General features: G+C 38.9%; 1 protein-coding gene across 3 annotated transcripts in view; it reads right to left on the bottom strand.

Moving 5' to 3' along the window:
* Positions 1–649: 649 nt before the first annotated feature.
* The window catches only part of AP1M1 (adaptor related protein complex 1 subunit mu 1), a 28786-nt gene continuing 9871 nt past the window's right edge, over positions 650–19564 (bottom strand). For 2 of the 3 annotated variants that reach the window (XM_074204370.1, XM_074204371.1), the window contains exons 4-12: positions 18449–18579; positions 17528–17675; positions 14651–14777; positions 11291–11433; positions 9422–9493; positions 7782–7940; positions 6119–6244; positions 5240–5315; positions 650–2209 (exon numbers count right to left, since the gene is read on the bottom strand). In XM_074204370.1, coding sequence (XP_074060471.1) covers positions 2187–2209; positions 5240–5315; positions 6119–6244; positions 7782–7940; positions 9422–9493; positions 11291–11433; positions 14651–14777; positions 17528–17675; positions 18449–18579 — 1005 coding nt within the window. In that variant the 3' untranslated portion in view covers positions 650–2186. The other variant, XM_074204372.1, reaches the window with a different exon arrangement.

Raw genomic sequence — 19564 nt, 5'->3', positions numbered from 1 at the left:
GGGCCTTCTGACTGGGCTAGCAGAGGTTTGGAATAGCCGATATAAAGATTTAGATAATCAGTTACATTAGACTAAAAGAATCACTGAGTAGCAGTGAAGGAACGTTGAGATTAGCTACCATATTTGTTATGGGCTCATTTGGCAGGGTTGAGAAGCTTATAAGCAAAGGCTGACCCAGGAGTCTATGGCTTAACTAGGAAACTATAGGGAAGAAAATGAGACAAGGAAGAGGAGGAGGGGTGACTGGAGTTCTGAGCCCAAGGTCTGGGAGGCATGGCAGATAGGAAGCTGTAGGGATTCAAGCTTCACAGACTGATATAATGAAAAATTCCTAAAAATTGAGCACTATCTAGGAATGAACAGGACTTGGGAGGTTGAGAACTTTTTCTTTTGGAGGTGTTTAAGCAGAACTGAGCCCACCACTTGTCATGGATGCTGCAGACAGCCCTCCTGTTTCAAATACAAGCTGGATTAGATGTGAGATCTGGACGAGTAACACAAGATCACTTTTGGCATTAGGACTTGCTGGCTTTGACTGAAGGCAGCAGTCATGCCTCCCTGGACCCAGGCTGACATTTCTAGCTCTCAACAAGACTAATCTTTTTGGCTGGACAGCTGAGACTCATCCAGCCAATTTCAGCAGACAAAATAGATTTGAAATCTGCATTTAATGCAATATTGACCAATATGCACTACAGTTGGGTGGCAATAACAGTAACTGAATTGGCATTAACAAAACATACAGCATTTTCATTTACAGAACACACTCTATTCTTGCAGTTTCCAGGAGCATCTTCAGAAACCCCTGGGCCAAAGACTTCTCTAGAACATCACGACGTCAGATTCACAAGGACAGATGAAAGTAGACTGGGGTGGGAGAAGGGACCTAATGTCTCACCTCTCAAGCCCCTCCTAACAGGATAAATACAACATACAGCTCGTCTTCATCACACTCGTCAGCCATCAGCCCCCCAGCAGAGCTAGAAAAATACTGTTCTGGTTTGTAAAACTAATAGAATGGCACATGGTGTGTAAGGGGACTCAGAGCCAGGGCCCCAGTCTTGTTCCAATACATCCAAAATTTAAGAGTCAGTGGACTGGAAAAATAAAATAAAATTAGTCAGTGGAGCCCCTGGAGTGAAGGCACACACAGCCTGTGAACCTTTTGGCATGGCTGTGACCAAAAGGGGCAATGGATTTTGAAAGAGTCCACAGGATCTTCAAGATTCAACTAAACTAAAAAAAGGGAAATTCAATGAGCTTTTCTATTTGGCGTCTCTGGCAAAACTACACAAAATCAGTAACCATAGTCTCAAGTACAACTTCATTTTCTTTATATTTAAATTCATCCTTAAGAGCTCTATGTGGTGTTTTGGGGTAGGGGAGGAGGGTGGGTAGCATGATTGTAGGTCACTTCACTACCCTGACAATGTCTTGGAAAAACAAGTTCTGACAGCCTGAAAGCAGGCAGCATGTGCTCTATAAACATTCAGTGCTGGCCTTCCCTGTATCTCACTCCCTATTAGAAAGACATATTCCAGTCTCTCAGATCTGAGGAATAGTTTTGGAAGCAGATGTGCTGTGGCGAGAATCAGGGTGAATATCCATGCATTTACCTCCAAAGTTCTGCCTGATGATGCCCTTCACAATGAGCTAGATCTCAAAGGACAAACTTCTATATTTCTACTTGATGCTACTTCATTGGTACCTTTACCATATTTCCAGTAAGATGATGACTCACCTAGCGGTTATTTTGGCAAATCTAACACCATCCTTTTTTAGTACCACTGAGCTAAAAATCACATCAGAAAAAGGTATTTTATCTAAAATGGGGCTTTTATGTCCTTCCATAATTGGTTTGGGTTGGCATAAAAGGGAAATTCTAAGATTATTCCTGTGTTCCTGCCTATTTTGGACAAAGTGTGACTCTTTAATTTGAACAGCTGGTAACAGCAGAAACAAGGTGTACAAATGATGAAAAGATATCCACACAGTCATGGTCATGTAATATAAAGCTGGGTGTCAAAGTCAATAAATATCTATTTAATTCTCTCTCCTCAGTTTGTTCAGATTTACCGAAGTCACCACTGAAGACAAGACGTTGACAGTCTTCAGTACCACAATAAATTCCTACCAACAAATTCTAGGCCTGAAGATCACGGGTCATCTGGGTTGGCAGAAAAACCTCATTGTGTTCGTAGTTGATAGTCTACAAGAGAGAGAATTGAGAACTGAGATGAGCTTCTAAGTTCACTGTCAATTGCCATTTACCTCCTCCTGTTTTTTTACTCTCTCCTTTTTAGCAGATTAATGAAATACAAATATAACCAAACAACAAGTGTTTTCAAACAGTAACCAAAGATTAAAGCAGCTCTTAGTATCATTCTACCTGTAAGGGCTTCCCACTCATTTCTGTCCTATGAAACTGGGAACTTCTTGTAAATTTTCTAAATTTCCTAAATTTTCTGGAGCCGATAATGACATTTAATCTGTGTCAATACAAAATCTTTCTCACTCAAAAAAAAAAAAGACAAGTTAAGAAAGGGTGGGGATCCTGGATAATGGAATAAAAGGGGGAGAAACCAGACTAATGTCTGTATCTCACTGTTCTATACTAGGGTATGGAAAAACCAGGAGTTAAGATGGAAAAAAAACTTTGATGGATCTATGATTTTCCTGATAGTTACTCCTTTTAGTGATACAGATCATGACCAGGTCTTTCCTTCTAATCCTGAGAAATTCTTATGCATATACTGCCTTTAAATCCTTTATAGGAGATGTACTAAATGTGCTAGAAGCTCTTTTTCTAGGTTTGTAAACACAACATGGATACCATTGTAGCCCGTATGCTTGTCCATCTATGTATCTTGCTCTCCCAACATGACAGGCCCACCTTCTTTTCTGGATGATCTATTTACATCTGCTGGATGATATATTTTTCACTATTTCTCATGCATGTCATGTTTGGTAATATATTGTAACCTACTTATTCCCAACACTCATCTTTCCATTGTCCTTTTGTGTTACCAAAGTTCTGATCTATTGTCTCTAGAGTGTAATATTTTATAATTTTCATCTAAATACTATCAACAGAAAATATCTCTGTTAAGAGATGATTGTATAGGGAAACAGTTGGGACAGTTAATTTCCTAAATATACTATAACATGCTCTCTTCAGTTATAAATTCAACTAATTTTCTATCTGCAAGATGTTTTCTTTCCTTCCTTTTAAATATTTTGATAGACCTTCTCCAAATGCTTGTCCATTTGTATTGCCTGTAACACAGAACTCTTCTATGTGAAATTGGTCTGGTTCAGTGGTGTTTTGTGACCTCATTTTCATATATCCTCATCAAAGGTAGCCCATCAAAGATTTAAGTCCCAAAATGCAAAGTTTCACCATCACTGATGACTAAAATAGTTAACTAAAAATACTGGTAGAGATTTTGGTTCCATCTTATTTTTGCTTATTCATTTTTCCTCCAATTAGTTTCATCTACAAATGTGATTTTGCTTATTTAGGTCTTAGGTCAAACCTTTTGCAATCTCTTTCCTCCCTTCTATCAGTCTTAACTTTTTTTTAAATTTTTTTGCAAGGTAATGGGGCTAAGTGGCTTGCCCAAGGCCACACAGCTAGGTAATTACTGTCTTGAGGCTGGATTTGAACTCAGGTAACTCCTGACTCCAGGGCTCTATCCCCTGCGCCACCTAGCAGTCCCCAGTCTTAACTTTTTTTAAGAGGCAATCTAACTCATAATCTTCTATTATATTCCATTTTGCCCAAGTTCCTATTATTAGCTAATGTCACACTTGGCTGTCATGTTTCTTTTTGGTAAGAAGATCAAGTGTTGACAACCTGAGGAAATTTTTGGGCTCTTTTGGTTGCTTTGTTATGATGACTACTCTTGTATCAGTTAAATTTTTGTAGAAAATTTTTTTCCTTTATCCATTTTCCAGCATCAATAGCCTGTATGAGTTGAAGTTATAAGGACTTGCAATGCCTTCTCAAATTTATCCTTTCTTCTTGTTTAGTGTTGATTTTTAACACTAGTTTAACTAGTTTAACTAACTAGTTGCTCTGAATGCACATGAATAACTGATTTATCAGTGATCCTCCAACCCCAAAGTAACCAGTTATTTTCTGTTAAGAGAGGCAATTTAAAATTTGTGATGTCATTTAGTATTGTCACATCCAGCACCTTTTAACAACCTTTCTTCAAGGAGGCTTCTGAAGAGCCTCTATCTCTTTTCATTTTTGAATTCTGATAAATATACTGTTTGTCTTAGTCTTCCATGTCCATATTTGCAATGAAGTAACAGAAAATCAATATACATATAACATGTGCTGTATTTATTTGCAGGAAATTCTCCACCTCTTCATTGAATTTTTCTACTTCATTCCAGGCAGCAAATTTTGCTACAAAAACTGCAATTATCTTCTTGGAAGTCCTTTTGCTTATATTTATAATAAATACCTCAAGGTGAGATAACAAAATATTTCATGAAATCATTTTTCTTTTTGCCTCCAACTACAAAATAAAACCAATTTTACCAACTCTTTTATTCACTTCTTAAAAGAGAACATGTAAATGACCATTCCATTTTTGTGCAAGCTTCCTTGTGTTGTCTGTTATCATTGAGATTATTCTCTTTTAAGTTGCACAAAAGAGCTTAAAGACCATTAATTTCAGAGTTTTAATCAGATCATCAGTCACAAATATGTAGTGTGACTCAAAAGTCTGAAGTACATCCTTAAAATATGATCTCACTGAAAGGAAAAACAAAACAAATGGTATATTTTGATTATGAGCCATGCTTAAATTTTGTAAAAGTCAGATTAGAGAAAAAAGCATGGCATATTTTTGGGTCATACTGCTTGTGAAGCATGAAAACAATGCATTTCTTTATCTATAACCTTCCTGGAACCCGGATGGGGGGAAACTGACAGACTATTAGGTATGGAAGCCTGATTAGTGGGAAGAGTTCTAGGTAGGACAGGAACCAGTTCTGGGTTTCAGTTCTAGCTCCAGTATTTAAGGATTGTGGACAAGTCACTTCCTCTGTGAACCTATTTCCTAAAATGAGGACAACAATCTCTTAGCTTTCCAAAAGTGTTTTTAAGACAAATGAGATTAATATGTGCAAAGTGTTTTGTGAATCATACATGCTAATAAATGTAAGCTATGAATATGGGGGCGAGGTAAAGGGTGATCCTAATGTCCAAAGATCTGAGACATACCTCCATTCTGGGTGATGTACCGGACCCAAGGCAAAGCTTGGTAACCACTCTTCTCAATAATTTTCAGGTAACGCACCTACAGGACCCAAAGAGAACAAAAATATTTGCCTGGTTCTCAGGAGAATAAAAGATCACCTTTGTAGTGATAGCTTGCTTATATGTAGAGTGTAGAGTTCTTATATGTAGAGTTAAGTGAGTTACAGGACTTGAAGATACTAAGCAAATGTTTCATTGGAAACAAAGGCACAAGTATGGAAAAGCAGCCAAGCAAAGGATTCTCCTCTGTTTTTTAACAACTGACACAACCCCTTGATAATCTGCTTCAATGGGGGTAGTGGAGACATGGCCTGTCACTTAGGCAGGGTTTAGGAAAGACTCCTGGACTGGAAGCAAGGGAGCCCATGCTTTTAGCCCATTTTAATCTTGGCTCTTTCATGAGGTAGCTCCCTGGACAGACATCCAGCCAGGGACTCTCCCTCTCTGGTCTGTTTCCTCATCTATAAAATGAGAAGATAAAACTAAATCATCTCTAAGGGTCCTCCCAGCCCTGATATTCTGTTTAATAAAGGCTCTCTCAGCTTTGACTTTCTGTGTTCTACGGGCCCTCCCAACTTTGACAAATTGTGCTTTGATGCTTTCAGGGCTTTAAATTACTAAATAGTTTCAGAAGTTCTTATGTGAAACAGCTTTCAGTTTCCTCACTTTCCATCCCTGCCTCCCTTTTCCAATTAGATTTGCCCTTTTCCTTGGTGAAAGAATTTGAAGTAACAGCAAGAACCAGCATGTAACAATATGAATTCCCTCCTACACACTCCCTCCTCCCTCCCACCTCAGCCTCGGACATCATTCCCAACAACTTTACATCATCACGATAAAGACCTGTATCCCTGAGGTGGTGAAGTATGGAATTTCAAACTTGACACTTATGGGTGGTTTTCCTTCTTTGTCCTCAGCTTCAACGCTGGGCAGGCCAAAGTGAGCTCTCATTAGATACTCTTTCCCTCCCTGTGCAGAGAGGAGATAGATGAAAGAGAATACTGAAATGAAGCAAATTTAGTCAACAGTCTCACCTCAAACCTTGACCACATTTTTGGCTGGCCTAATTACTGGTTTAGAGTAATAAATTCACTGGAAAAAGTTCAAACACGAGCATACTACTTCTCACTTACAAAGCTGCATGGCAACGAGTCATTCTCTTGTACCATATTTGCTTTCAAACTTGGTCAGTTTTACCAAGTAAAATAGCTGGAGCAACGTCTGCAGCTGGTACCTGACAGAGGAGGTGGCAAGAGCTAAATATGAGTGGTGAATATATGCAGGCTCATTAAGCTAAAGATGCGGGAATGATCTTCTGAAGGGACCTAAAGTGGGCCTGGCCTGCTTTAAACACAAATCACTGAATGGCAGTCAATCAGTTGGGATTAAATCTCCTTGGTTTGGCAAAATCTCTACTAATTGCCAGTTGAGTCAGACCTCCTCCAAAGATCCAGATGACGACACTCCATGTAGAGACAACTAGATGGAAAAAGCAGAGGGGAGAACTAAAGCTTCCTAGGTGATCCCCAAAGCCTCCTGACCTAACTAGAAAAGTGGCAGCACCCTTGTGTCCCTCCACACCTGCCCTGCCCCCCCACACCTTTCCAGTCTCTGGCTCCAGTTCAGTGGAGGTTTGTGCTTCCCTTCCTAACCATGGCCAGCATGCATTTCTGTTCCAGAATTCTTTTCCATAAACCCATCCTGACCTGGAAATCTTATCCTTCTCAGTTCAAAAGTTCAGTCCAGCTATCTTCCCTCGTCCTAATGTTTCTATCCTCAGGTCTTTGAGATTCCTTGATTGTCCTTCTTTTGCATCTGTTGTCCCCAACTCTGCACTCGGTAGCTGTGCTATCCTTGCTAAGTCACTGAATCCATCTGGACCTCAGTTTTCTATCTGTAAAATAGTAAATAACTACTTCCTTCAAGAGGAAAGCTCTCTACACCTTAATGCTTTTTATTATAGTTCTCTTTCATTCTTATCTACTCACAAAACTGGAAACTTCTAGAAATCAAGAAAAGGGTCTTCTTACTACTCTCTACACACGTTCCCCTATCAGAATCTAAGCCCCTCAAGGGCAGGGGCTGGTTTTCTTTCGATATTTATATAAATTATCTCCAGCACTTAGGTAAGTGCTTCAAAATGCTTTTTCATTCATCCAACCATCTAAACTTATTTTCTTTAGCACCAATCATGACTCTGCATACAGCAGATAATAAATGTGTTGATCTGAACCTTTCTCATTCAGACTGTGGGGGAAGGGATTAGTGAAAAGCCTGACTTTTTCATTTAGAATTAATTTCTGAGTATATACAACAATAACTGACCAAGGTGACAAGATACAGAGAAGTTGGGCTATCATTAAGGACTAAACTAGTTACTCTCTTGGTGCATTTGAAAAGTTCTTGGGGAGTCTTAAAAAGGGAAAAGATGTGAGGAATGGGGCTGAATTTTCAGTTTTTAGATTGAGGAGAGGTGCTGCCAGTTGAGGCTGAAGTCCTTACTCACCGGGAAGGATTTAATCGACCAAACGATTTCACTGTTCTCTGGGACCCACTTGACATTCCCCACAGTGGTTTTGAACTTTGGCGAGTCAGCATCATTGGGTACAGGAATGTGGATCTCCACATTGTTTGCAGTCGATCTGCGTTTAAACTGGCTCTTTGCCTATAGAAAGGCCATAAACAAGCTAAGTTTTCTTAATACAGGATAAAAGCAAGATTTACCACCCCCACTTCTTTACTGCAACTTGTTCTTTGCGAGCTGTGAAGGGATATGACTGCAGCTGTGGTCAGGAAATTGGGCAAGGAGGGAAGCTTTTGTTCTGAGTAATATTATGAAAAGACTATAGGAGAATGGTATGGGGCATTTAGTAAACATTTGCCAGAAAAGTGAAATTAAATCCCTCTATGTCTGGCTTCTATTCAAGCCTTTGTGGATTAAAAAACAAACCAGATTGGGACTTGGCGTTATTTTTATCATGTGACTAAGAATAAAAGGCCTTCCTCCAAGTTCTAGCTTCAATATATATCAACTATGTGACCTCAGGTAAGTCACTTACTAGTTTACGTTAATGAATGAATAAAAGTTGTTTTGGCATTTGGTATAAATAAAGGAAACCTAGATCTGCCCTGAGGAAAAAGCAGCTGACTACAGCCTACAAAAGGATCTCCTGGGGAAGCCCAGACTGCTGCTCTGAGTCATAAGGGATTCCTTCTTCCTCTCTACTAGAGTTGCACTACTTATATAATCTTCAATCTAACTATTCCATTAGGGGCTGAGACCCATCCTGAATATCACCGAGAAGGAGCTTTCTGCCAACATGACAGCCCGCTTTTGCACAGTCTGGCTAGTTACAAAGTGATTCTCAATACAACCTGCCTCCCTGTAACTTTCATCTCAGTTGTGGTGTTCCACCTAGAATAAGTCCACTGTGTTTTTCACTTGACAGCCTGAGGGAAGCCCTGACTTCACAGCCTCCTTCCTTCCAGGCTAAACATTCCCCCTTCTTTCAACTGAATCTCATATGTCATGGTTTTGAGGTCCCTCCCCACGTAGGCAGGTACCCTTGGGCATGACTCACTTCTTGTAATCCATTAGAGACTCATTAAGTGTCCAGGGAGTGTGGCTAAGCAGAAACTGCACTGGATAGGTGACGTCAATTCAAATTCTGGCTCTAACCATTAACAGCTATGTGATCTTGGGCAAGTAACAAACTCTTCAAATTCTCCATTAGTAAAACAGAGATAATAATATATATGTACTATCTACATACAGGGTTAAGAGGAAAGCATTTTAAAGAGCTAGAGAAATGTGAATTATTAATAGTACAGGTTATAATAATAAATGTCCTCATTATACTAATTATAATCTACAGCTAAATTTATATGGATGAAATAAACTATGAGTTAACATTCCCCTTTGAAAGATAAGAAAAATTACCTAGTATTTTCAAAGCAAACTGTTCCCTACCTTACAGGACTGTTAAGAACAAAATGCTTTGTAAACCTTAAGCTGTTTCAGAAATGGGAGCTATTACCACAACTACCACCAAACCAATAAAAGAACAGTTTAAAAATAAGATCTGTGCTTTGTCTGGTGGGTAGGATCCACTTAAAGCTGGCCAGACTTCTGAAAGAGCAACTGACCTTAATCATGTACTCGATGCGGCTGTGGGAATGTTTTTCAATTACAGATTCAATCCATATCAAGGGCTTTACCTAGGAGGAGACACAAAAACCAAGAAAATGATGAGTATGAATTTAGTGTCAATTTAAAACTTTTGTCAGGAATGGTTACCTCAAAAAAATTTTTTTTTTAGGATTTTGCAAGGCAAACGGGGTTAAGTGGCTTGCCCAAGGCCACACAGCTAGGTAATTATTAAGTATCTGAGACTGGATTTGAACTCAGGTACTCCTGACTCCAGGGCCGGTGCTCTATCCACTGCACTACCTAGCCGCCCCTCAAAACTGTTTTAACACAAGCCAATATATCTAAATTTGTTTCTAGCAAGATGATGTAGGGCAGGGGAAAATTGGCAAAGCTGTTTTCACAGAGTTCAGTTTTGTATCCCCATGGAAAGGCTCAGAGCTCCATGAAGGCTGACAAATCAGAAATGAAAGATTTTCACTTAGTCACTAATTTTCTATTTGTCTATATTGCCCTCTCTGAAGAAGTCAGGCTGCCCTTTGGCTTCCTCCTTCCTGAGTACCAGGCCTACAGCCTCTACTCCCAGACCTCATGGCTTTCTTTATCCTCCTCCTCCTACTTTGGCCAAGGGGTAATGAACTCTTCCTTCAGGATATGAGAAGAAATGTTGGTTTTTGGAAAATAATAGCATATGAATGTAGAATGCCCCGCTTCCCATTTTACTCAATTATTTCACTACCAGAGGCATATTTAGAGCTATCTTATTTATAGTAACAAAAAACTGGGGAAAATGGTACCCAAGGACTAAAATGTTCAAATACTTAAGTATGGCTAAACCAGCTATGCTACAGCAATAGAACAAACTACTACTAAGCTGCAAAATATGGCAAACATATAAAGAGAAATATGGAGATTTCAAATAAAGGGGTGCAGAAAATAAAAAGTAGAAAAAATATAAATAAATGAATTATGATTAAATTTAAAAAAATCATTAGCAACAAAACAATTCAATGGTAGAAAGGAAATTGGAAAATTGGAATGGGACAAAGAGCAAGCAAACTTATTATTCTATTCAAGTTTATAGTATTAATTTTCCTCCTCTTTACTTAAAGTAGTTTGGATTTGATGGCTTTTATTGGAGATTTTATTCCATATTTTTTGTGATGAGTAATTAAATTTCTAAGAAAAATCATGTGGGGGCGGCTAGGTGGCGTAGTGGATAAAGCACTGGCCTTGGAGTCAGGAGTACCTGGGTTCAAATCCAGTCTCAGACACTAATTACCTAGCTGTGTGGCCTTGGGCAAGCCACTTAACCCCATTTGCCTTGCAAAAACCTAAAAAAAAAAAAAAGAAAAAAGAAAAATCATGTGTATGAGATTTGCATCATTCTCTATTTCACTTTTATACCCTCTCCAGAATGAGAATTACTCCAAACTGTAAATGCAGTTAATGTGACTCAATTTACCTATACCTGATAATTTTTAGGGGGGAATCGAGTTTCTGAAACCTACCAGGTTTAGCTTGCAGTCAAAACTCATGGCCAGAGCTCTCAGTTTGTTATTATCTGTCTGTTAGCTGCTTAGGCTGGAGCTTTAATATATTAATTAGAAACCATTTTCATCTAATCATTAAATTAAGCAAAGTCCTATTGGTTGGCTATCTCCCCAAAGAGAAGATAGCATACCTAAAACACTCCTTGGGACACATGGATGCCTATGTCATCTTGGCTAATAAATGGGGGAATGTTCCTTGTTTTCTTTCTCTCAGAGGATATTTTTTTACTTAGTCCTTGGTAAGGTTTTGCTTACCCTTTTAATGGTCTAAAGTTCACCACCACTGCCATTACACTCAAGCCCAGTCACACTTACGTGGGTATTGAGGCGATAAGACATCAGTTCAAACTCTCCATCAGGGGGGATGAAAGAAATTGTCCTGTCATTCTCAAAGCGGGAGAGGCGCACACACTGATGGAATTTCACATCTTCTAACTCTACTGACTTACTTTTTCCACCTGGAGGAAAGCAAGGGCAGAATGTGAGGAAAAGAAGCAACCTAGAGGACAGCAGAGAAGACAGTAACAGAATCAGAAGACCTGGGCTGGAGGCCAAGCTCAGGCACTGACAACAAAGCTACTTCTTTTCTCTGGGTCTCAGTTTCTCTCCCTGAAAAATTGGGTAAATAACTTCTGTACTACCTGCTTCACAGGGTTGTGTGAAGAAAATGTTTTGCAAACTATAAAGCACTGCAACAACTGAGCATTATTAACTAATCAAAAAATTGGTAAGGAAACAGACTTTTCCCTGTGTCTTTTTAGCAAGTTCCACACTTTACTAGCTTTGGGATCTCAGGCACAAACCAAACCTTAGTTTTCTGGACTGCAAAATGATATCTCCCTGACAAGTGGGGTGTGAGAATCAAATGAAATGTTGGATATAAAAGTCTTTGAAAACTGTAATTATGGAAATGCAAGGTAATACTATTGATGACAGTGAATAAGTATTTAAGGAAACACTGCTGTGGCTCTAGGCATACAAAAAGACAAAAGAGAACCACTGCTCTTAAGAAACTCATTGGCTAGTGGAGGAGGCAAAGTGCAGACAGCTGGATACAAGCAAGCTACAGGCAGGAGAAATGGGAAGTTATTAACAGCTACTAGATTTGGAGGAGAATGGGAAAAGTTTCTTGAGAGATAGGATTTTAGATGAGACTTATAGGATGCCAATGCTAGTGAGAAGCAGAGATGAGGAGGGAGAGAATTCCAGACATGGGAGGACAACCAGAGAAAATGCTGGGAGTGGAGCGATAGATTGCCTTGTTCAAGAAATACAAAAGCCAGGGTACACAGAGAGGATCATAGCATATACTGCATGGGGAAAGGGGAAGGAAGTGATGAGAAGTCTGGAAAGATAGGAGGAGCCAGGATCTGAAGGCTTTGAGTGTCCTTCAAACAGAATTTTAAATTGGATCCTGAAGGTCAAAGGGAGATACTAGAATTTACTGAGTAGGAAAGGGGATGGATGATGCAGTTAGACCTGAATTTTAGAAAGATCACTTTGACAGCTGAGTGTTATTTAAAGATGGACTAGAGAGTGGAGAGCCTTGAGGCTAATGAAAATGACAATTATAATAATAACAGTTGGCATTTAACTCTTGATGCTATTATCCCATCTGACTACTAACAACATTGAGAGGCTGCGATCCCTATTTTGTAGAAAAGGAAGCAGAAGCAAAGAGAGTTCAATAACTCACTAAGGGTCCCATGGTGTTGTGTGGGAGGCTATGTGTAAGACTCTCTAGCCTTCTTAACTTGTACTACATGACTCTGACTCTCGCCTCCTTTGGTGGATCTTCTTCCAGTTAAACCTTCCTGCTAATCTTGACTAGCTCCCTCTTCTCTTCTGCCTTTGCACTGAGAATTGCTGGTATCTCCAAATACCTACTGAATATCTCAAATTAGTTATCTTCTAAACATCTTAAACTTTTTTTTTTTTTGCAAGGCAAATGGGGTTAAGTGGCTTGCCCAAGGCCACACAGCTAGGTAATTATTAAGTGTCTGAGACCGGATTTGAACCCAGGTACTCCTGACTCCAGGGCTGGTGCTTTATCCACTACGCCACCTAGCCGCCCCTTATCTTAAACTTAATATGTCCAAAATTGAACTCATTTCCTCTACCCCTAAACCTTCCCCTCTTTTTAGTTTCTCCATTGTCACTGAAGGTACCACTTCTCCTCCAAGTCCCCTGGTTCATGACCTAGGAGTCCTTCTTGACTTCTCTTTCTCTCTTACTTCCCAAACCCCAAAGCCCAAACTGACCAAGGCCTGCTGTTTTCATCTCTGCAACACCTCCCACACACAACTACTCCCACTCTTCTCTCCTCTGATACCACCATCAACTGGTGAAAGCCCTCCTCACTTTGTGCCTGGACCATTGTAATGGTGTGTGGGTGGACTACTGGCCTCAAGTTTGCCCCCTACTCCAATTCATCCTCCATTAAAACTCTCCTTTACTCAATAAACTCCAGTCACTTCCTATCACTTCCAGGATCAAATATAAAAATTCTGTTTGTCATCCAAAGCCTTTCATACCCTGGCTCCCTTCTGCCTCTCCAGGTTTCTTAACCCACACTCTCTACTAAGTACCCTGTGATCAAGTAGGAATGATTCCTTAAACAAAATCTTCCACCTGACTCTGGGTATTCTCTCAGACTAGCCCCCATACTTACAATGCCCTTCCTCACTTTTCCAATTTATCCTGTCTACAGCTTATTTACACAGGTTGTTTCCACATCAGATGGAGCTCCTCAAGAACAGGGACTGGTGCCTGGTACACAGTAAACAACTTAATATATTTTATTGACTGTCTGAGAAGAATGAACATTGGACTATGACCAGAGTCCCCAGACTGGCTGAATTGCTGAATAGTAGTGTAATGTTGGCAAGTCATGTCCCTTTTGTGGGCCTCATTTCTCTCACCTGAACAAGGAATGTCTGGACTAGATGATCTATGAAGACCTTTCAAACTCTGATATTCTATGTACTTATGGAGTAAACCATATAACATATATTAAATTTCACTTATTTAGATTTAATGGTAAAGCTAATCTGAAATAGACAAAAATGTATATTATTGGCTACTTGCAAATAAATGTAGTTTCAAAATTTTACATGTATATAGCAATTTCAAACAACCTAGCAAAGGCCCAATTTTAAAGAAAAATAAAAGGGGCAGCTAGGTGGCACAGTGGATAGAGCACCAGCCTTGGAGTCAGGAGTACCTGGGTTCAAATCCAACCTCAGACACTTAATAATTACCTAGCTGTGTGGCCTTGGGCAAGCCACTTAACCCCCACTGCCTTGAAAAATCTTTAAAAAAAAAAAAAGGAAAAGAAAGAAAAGAAAAATAAAAATAATTTTTTATAAAGTGCCATCCTGAACAATTAATATATCCAAAGGGCTTGAAATCAATTTCTTGCTATGGAGAAGCAAGTATTTGCCTTAAAAATCTCATTCATATCATTTATTTGCTTAGCAAATTTTTCTTTTGAGATTAGAAAGTTTTCTTCCATATACTGCTTTCCTGGAACAGTGAGGAAGGTTTCATATTCTCCTCTAAGAATCAGAGGCTCATTCTTTTCCTAAAGAAATGGCGAAGTCCTTATACAGCAGGAGCACACTCAGGAGGAAACATGGAAAAGATCATAAAGAGGCCTTTGGTGTGGATACTCACGCCCTGTATTGTCAAAGAGAACTTTGTCGTTGAGACCCAGGCGCAGCTCTGGCATCCCTGAGAGAAACACCCTCATCTTAATGGATCCTACAATTTCACTACGAAGTACATTCCCATTGGCGCTGACCTAGATGAAGAACCAAGCAGGTTAGGCAAAATTGTTGTGGGATGGATCACAGAGAGCCTTTGTTATTACTATGTGTCAGGTATTATATATGCTGAAGATTCAAAGAAAGGTAAAAACATGGTATTTATCCTCAAGGAACAAACGTTTTCATGGGAAAAGACATCAAGCAGAAAACTGTACATGAGATCTATACAGCATAAATAGTAATCTCAGAGTGAAGGCACTAGCAATGGGGGAGAGGTGTCTGGCACAGATCTTAAGATGGTATAGAGTTTGACTATTCTGGGCTTTCAATAAAGTAGTTTTATCTCTAGGAAGTTGACCCCCAAATCTACCTCTCCAGCCTTCAATCTCTCTCCTGAGCTCTTGTCCCACACCATCAACTGTCTGCTGGACAGTCCACCTGGATGTCCACTCCACGAGTCCAAAACAGAACTCATTACGCTTTCCCTCTTCCCATTCCCTTCTCTAACTTCCCTACTTCTACTGAGCTAACACAAACTTTCTAGTAAGCCAGATTCTTCACTTTCTCTCTTTCCCAACATCCCATGTTGCCAAGTCTTGTCAATTCTGTTTCCAAAATAAAGTGACTAGTGAGTATCAACGACAAAATTCTACTGATGTTGAGTGAAGTGAACAGAACCAAGAGAACATTGTACACATTAATAGCAACATTGTGAGATGATTAACCTTGATGGAAATAATTCCTCTCAGTAGTTTGGAAATAAAGGACAATCCTGAGAGACTTGCTATGGACAATGCCATCCATATCCAGAGGAAAAAACTATGAAGTATGAAAACCAAGAAAAGCTATTATGTTCACTTTTTAAAATTCTTTTATTTTTTTCTTTCTTTATCATGATTTCCCCCCCTTTGTTCTAATTCCTCTTTCATAAAATGGCTGATATGGAAATATATTAAACATGATTGCACATGTACAACTTTTATCATCATGGAAGAGGGGAGGGAAGGGAGGATGGTAGAAATTTGTGTAACTCATAAACTTGCAAATGAATGAATGTTGAAAAATGACAAGCTAAACATTTACAGACTGAATAAAAAGAAGCACTTTAAAAAAAAGACAAAATTCTAACCCAAGCCTTCTTACAAGTGCAATATTTTTTTTCACTTCTGTTTCAGAACAAAAAGACAAAAATGAGCCATTCAACCAAACTTTATAAAGATATAAAACTAGCCTTGCTTAGTTCTACATGAAAATAAATCTTCTTCTTCTTAAGATCTTTGTGGGACTATTTTACACTCTATGCACAAAGGCAAATGGTGGTGTTTGGTGGAAACCCTAAATTCTTGCTACTCTTAGTGTTAGATGGTCCAATGGATAGAAGTCAGTTTAAAGAAGAACAAACTGCATTTTCCACTTGGTATTGAGCTAGAAAGAAAAAGTTAAGGCAGAATAGTTGGGAAGAGAACAGAGATTTTTTGGGATCCTTTCTTTGCTTCCTAAAATTAAAACTTCGGGACACTTCTCCTTTTATACCACAATGATATCAATACTGAATGGGAGGAGGGGAGGAAGGAGTATGGCTCAGATGCAGAGTCAGCAAAAACCAGAACCAGGGTTCAGATTCAAATTTCATGACTGGTAGTCTGTAATCTCAAGCAAACAAGGAAAAAGAGGATCACAGTTAATAAAACGGACAATTTTGATAACCTATAATTTAAAACTTTTTGCACAAACAAAACCAATGAAGCTAAAATTAGAAGAGAAGCAGGTAATTGGGGAGAAAATCTTTTTAGCAAGTTTCTCTAATAAAAGTCTCATTTCCAAGGTATATAAAGTCATGACAAATTTAAAAGACTGAGTCATTCCATAATTGGCAAATGATTAAAGGATATAAATAAGTTTTCAAAGGAGGGAATTCAAGCTAGCAATAATCATATGAAAAAATCGTTAACATTTAGAGAAATAGTAATTAAAACAACTCTGAGGTTCCACCTCATACCCATTATGAGTGGCAAAATTGATAAAAAAAGAAAAATGACTCATGCTGAAAAGATTAGTGGAAAGGAAGAACATTAATGCACTACTGGTGGATCTGTGAATTGGTACACTCTGGAAAGTCATTTAGAACTATGTCCCTGAAATTGTTAAACTGTATTTGACCCACCAATACCATCACTGACAATGCAAAGAAATCAAAGAAAGAGGAAAATACAGAATTTCTTTCTGTAATAACAAAAAATTAGACACTAAGGGGGATTCATTTAGGGAATGACTGAACAAATGATGGTATATGAATACTGTAGAATACTATGTATCAAAAGAAATGAAATAGGGTTTCAGTGAAAATTGGGAAGATATAAACTCTTGAAAAGTGACAGAATGAAAATAAATTTATATAATATCAATAATCCTATAAAAACAAACAACTTTAAAAGATGACTCTGATCAGCCCTAAGACCAACCATGATTTCAGAAGACAAGTGATGAACCATGCTACCACCTCCTGACAGAAAGATACAGGATACAGAGGAGACTTTTTTTTTTGGACATGGTCAAGGCATATTTGCTACAGGGTTTTTTTTAATGGGTAAAGGGTAAGAGGGAGGAGAGAATGTTTTTGTTCATTGAAAATATCAAAATTTAGTAGACAACAAACAAAACAAACTTCAGCATTGTTCACCACATTGACTTGGGGATGTCTTAGGCTTCTGTAGATCTGTCAGTTTACATGGCTTAGTAGCATTTATCTTCATTTCAAAAAAAGCAAGTAAATCAAGGGACTTACCAAGAGATTAACAGATTCTATGACATCCAAGAACACCTCATTCTTTCTATACTTGATTCCTTCAGATCTCCAAGACACAGCATTGGTGACCGTGGCTGGTGGACGGGGGGCTCCAGTTTCTAGTTTGTGGCCTTCTTGAGTGATGTATCTTTATAACCAGATGTTTAGTGTTAAGGAAGTATTACTAACACAGAAATAGTAACTTCAGTCATTGACTTAATGCTGCATTTTCAAGAATTGAATACAGTTAGCTCTTGGCAGTCTAGGAATAATATCCTAAGACACAGAATGATATACTAAAACCTTAGAGCTGGAAGAGGGTTAATAGGGATCTAGTCCAGATGGGTACCAACCCCTTCCTCCAATCTACCTAAGTTCTAGGAAAAAGAAGCATCCTTTCTGGTTTTCCCCCAGTCAAAAGAGGTCACTTCATCCATGACTGGTGCTGGTTGATAATAAAGAAACCCAGGAGAGTAGGATAAGCCTTAACAAAAATATTCTGATGAAGTGAAGCATCACCACCACTGTAGGCCTCAAATTCATAGTAACTTGTGTCCAAAGAGCCCCAAGTTAAGGCCATTTATCCCCTTCAAGGATGACATATGAAAGATTAGAAGACAAACAGTGTTTCTAAGGCTGTATCAGTGATATTGGAATATCAAAGTACATTGCTTCAGGACTTCAGGACCTGTCACTGAGAGGTACATAGGCTGACCCATACCAAAGTCCCTCTCCAACATTGTACTTTCTGAACTTCCATGGCTGAAAAGGTCCCCCTCTATACATAGGCTAGGCTAGTCTGACAGATACCAAGTTCATCATCTTCCAGGCCATACTTATCAGAACCTGCCTGGAAATGTTATTTCCATGCTACAAGAAGGAACTGGAAGAGAGCAGATACATCTGGCTACTGATACTCACTCTTGCAAAATTTTGCTGTCAGTTGTTTGAGGGTACCCAAAATCCATTAATTCATCTAGTAATTCATATATAATAACAAAATTATCACGAATACTCTCTTCTTCCAACTCTTTGAAATATTCAGAAAATACCTAAAATGAAAGAGAGAAAATACATGAAAAGTTCACAGCTGATTCCTCCATATCTCTGACTCTCCTACTTGGGATGGTTACTTGACAGTCTTTAGTCATCTATTCTGGAAGATGAAACATTTAATTTCTCCAGTTCTATGCTGAGGATGAAATATCAAATACCCAACAAGAAGGACTCTCCTGCAGCTGCCTGTATCCCAATTTCTAGATATTTCCTCTCTTCTATCACCTTTAGAAGAGCCTATGACTCTCAAATTTAGATCTCTGGCAAATATATCATCTCTCTGATGCATTGTTACTTCCTGATCACCTTTATTAATTCTGTCAAATCCTTATAACCTAGGCTACTACAGTAGTCTACCATCCTAATTCTTTATCTCAGGCTCTCTCATCTCCAATCTTCTATATCATAGTAATTTTCCTAATTAATGCTCAGATTTGATCCAATTTCCTCCCTCCCCTCCACTTTTGCTCAAAAGCAATGTGCCCTTGCCTGTCAAATAAAAAAATCTATTACTGAACCTGGTATTCAAGGTTTTCTAGTTCTCCCCTATTTTGCTAGCATTATTTCCTGATGCTCTCCTCCATACACTGTCATTATTATTATTATTCTTGTTGTTATTATTATTACTGTAATGCATTCCAGGATTCCCTCAACTCATTCTGCCCTCTCTTGCCTCTGTTCACTCATGCAGGTCATTCCTTAGGCCTAGAGTAGCATCCTGCTCCTCACCCCCCACCTTTGCCTTCCTAGAAACCTTTTATCTCCCCCTGCCTGGACATGATCTCTCCCATATATTGCCAAAGAGTATTCTCGCTCACATTCCCACACCATTATGATCTTCCAGTTCAACTATTCCCTATTACTATCCTCTATTCTACCATTGCAGGACTCTTGTCAAAGTCCATGGAGTAACCTCTGTAGCGCACTGCCCTCTGGGGGACAAGGGGCATATGACAAGGGGTATATTGAGGTTGGCTGTGC

Source organism: Macrotis lagotis, chromosome X (genome assembly GCF_037893015.1).
Source record: "Macrotis lagotis isolate mMagLag1 chromosome X, bilby.v1.9.chrom.fasta, whole genome shotgun sequence".
Lineage (NCBI taxonomy): Eukaryota > Metazoa > Chordata > Mammalia > Peramelemorphia > Peramelidae > Macrotis > Macrotis lagotis.
Note: the sequence above shows the minus strand (reverse complement) of the source record. Positions and strands in the feature narration are given on the sequence as shown.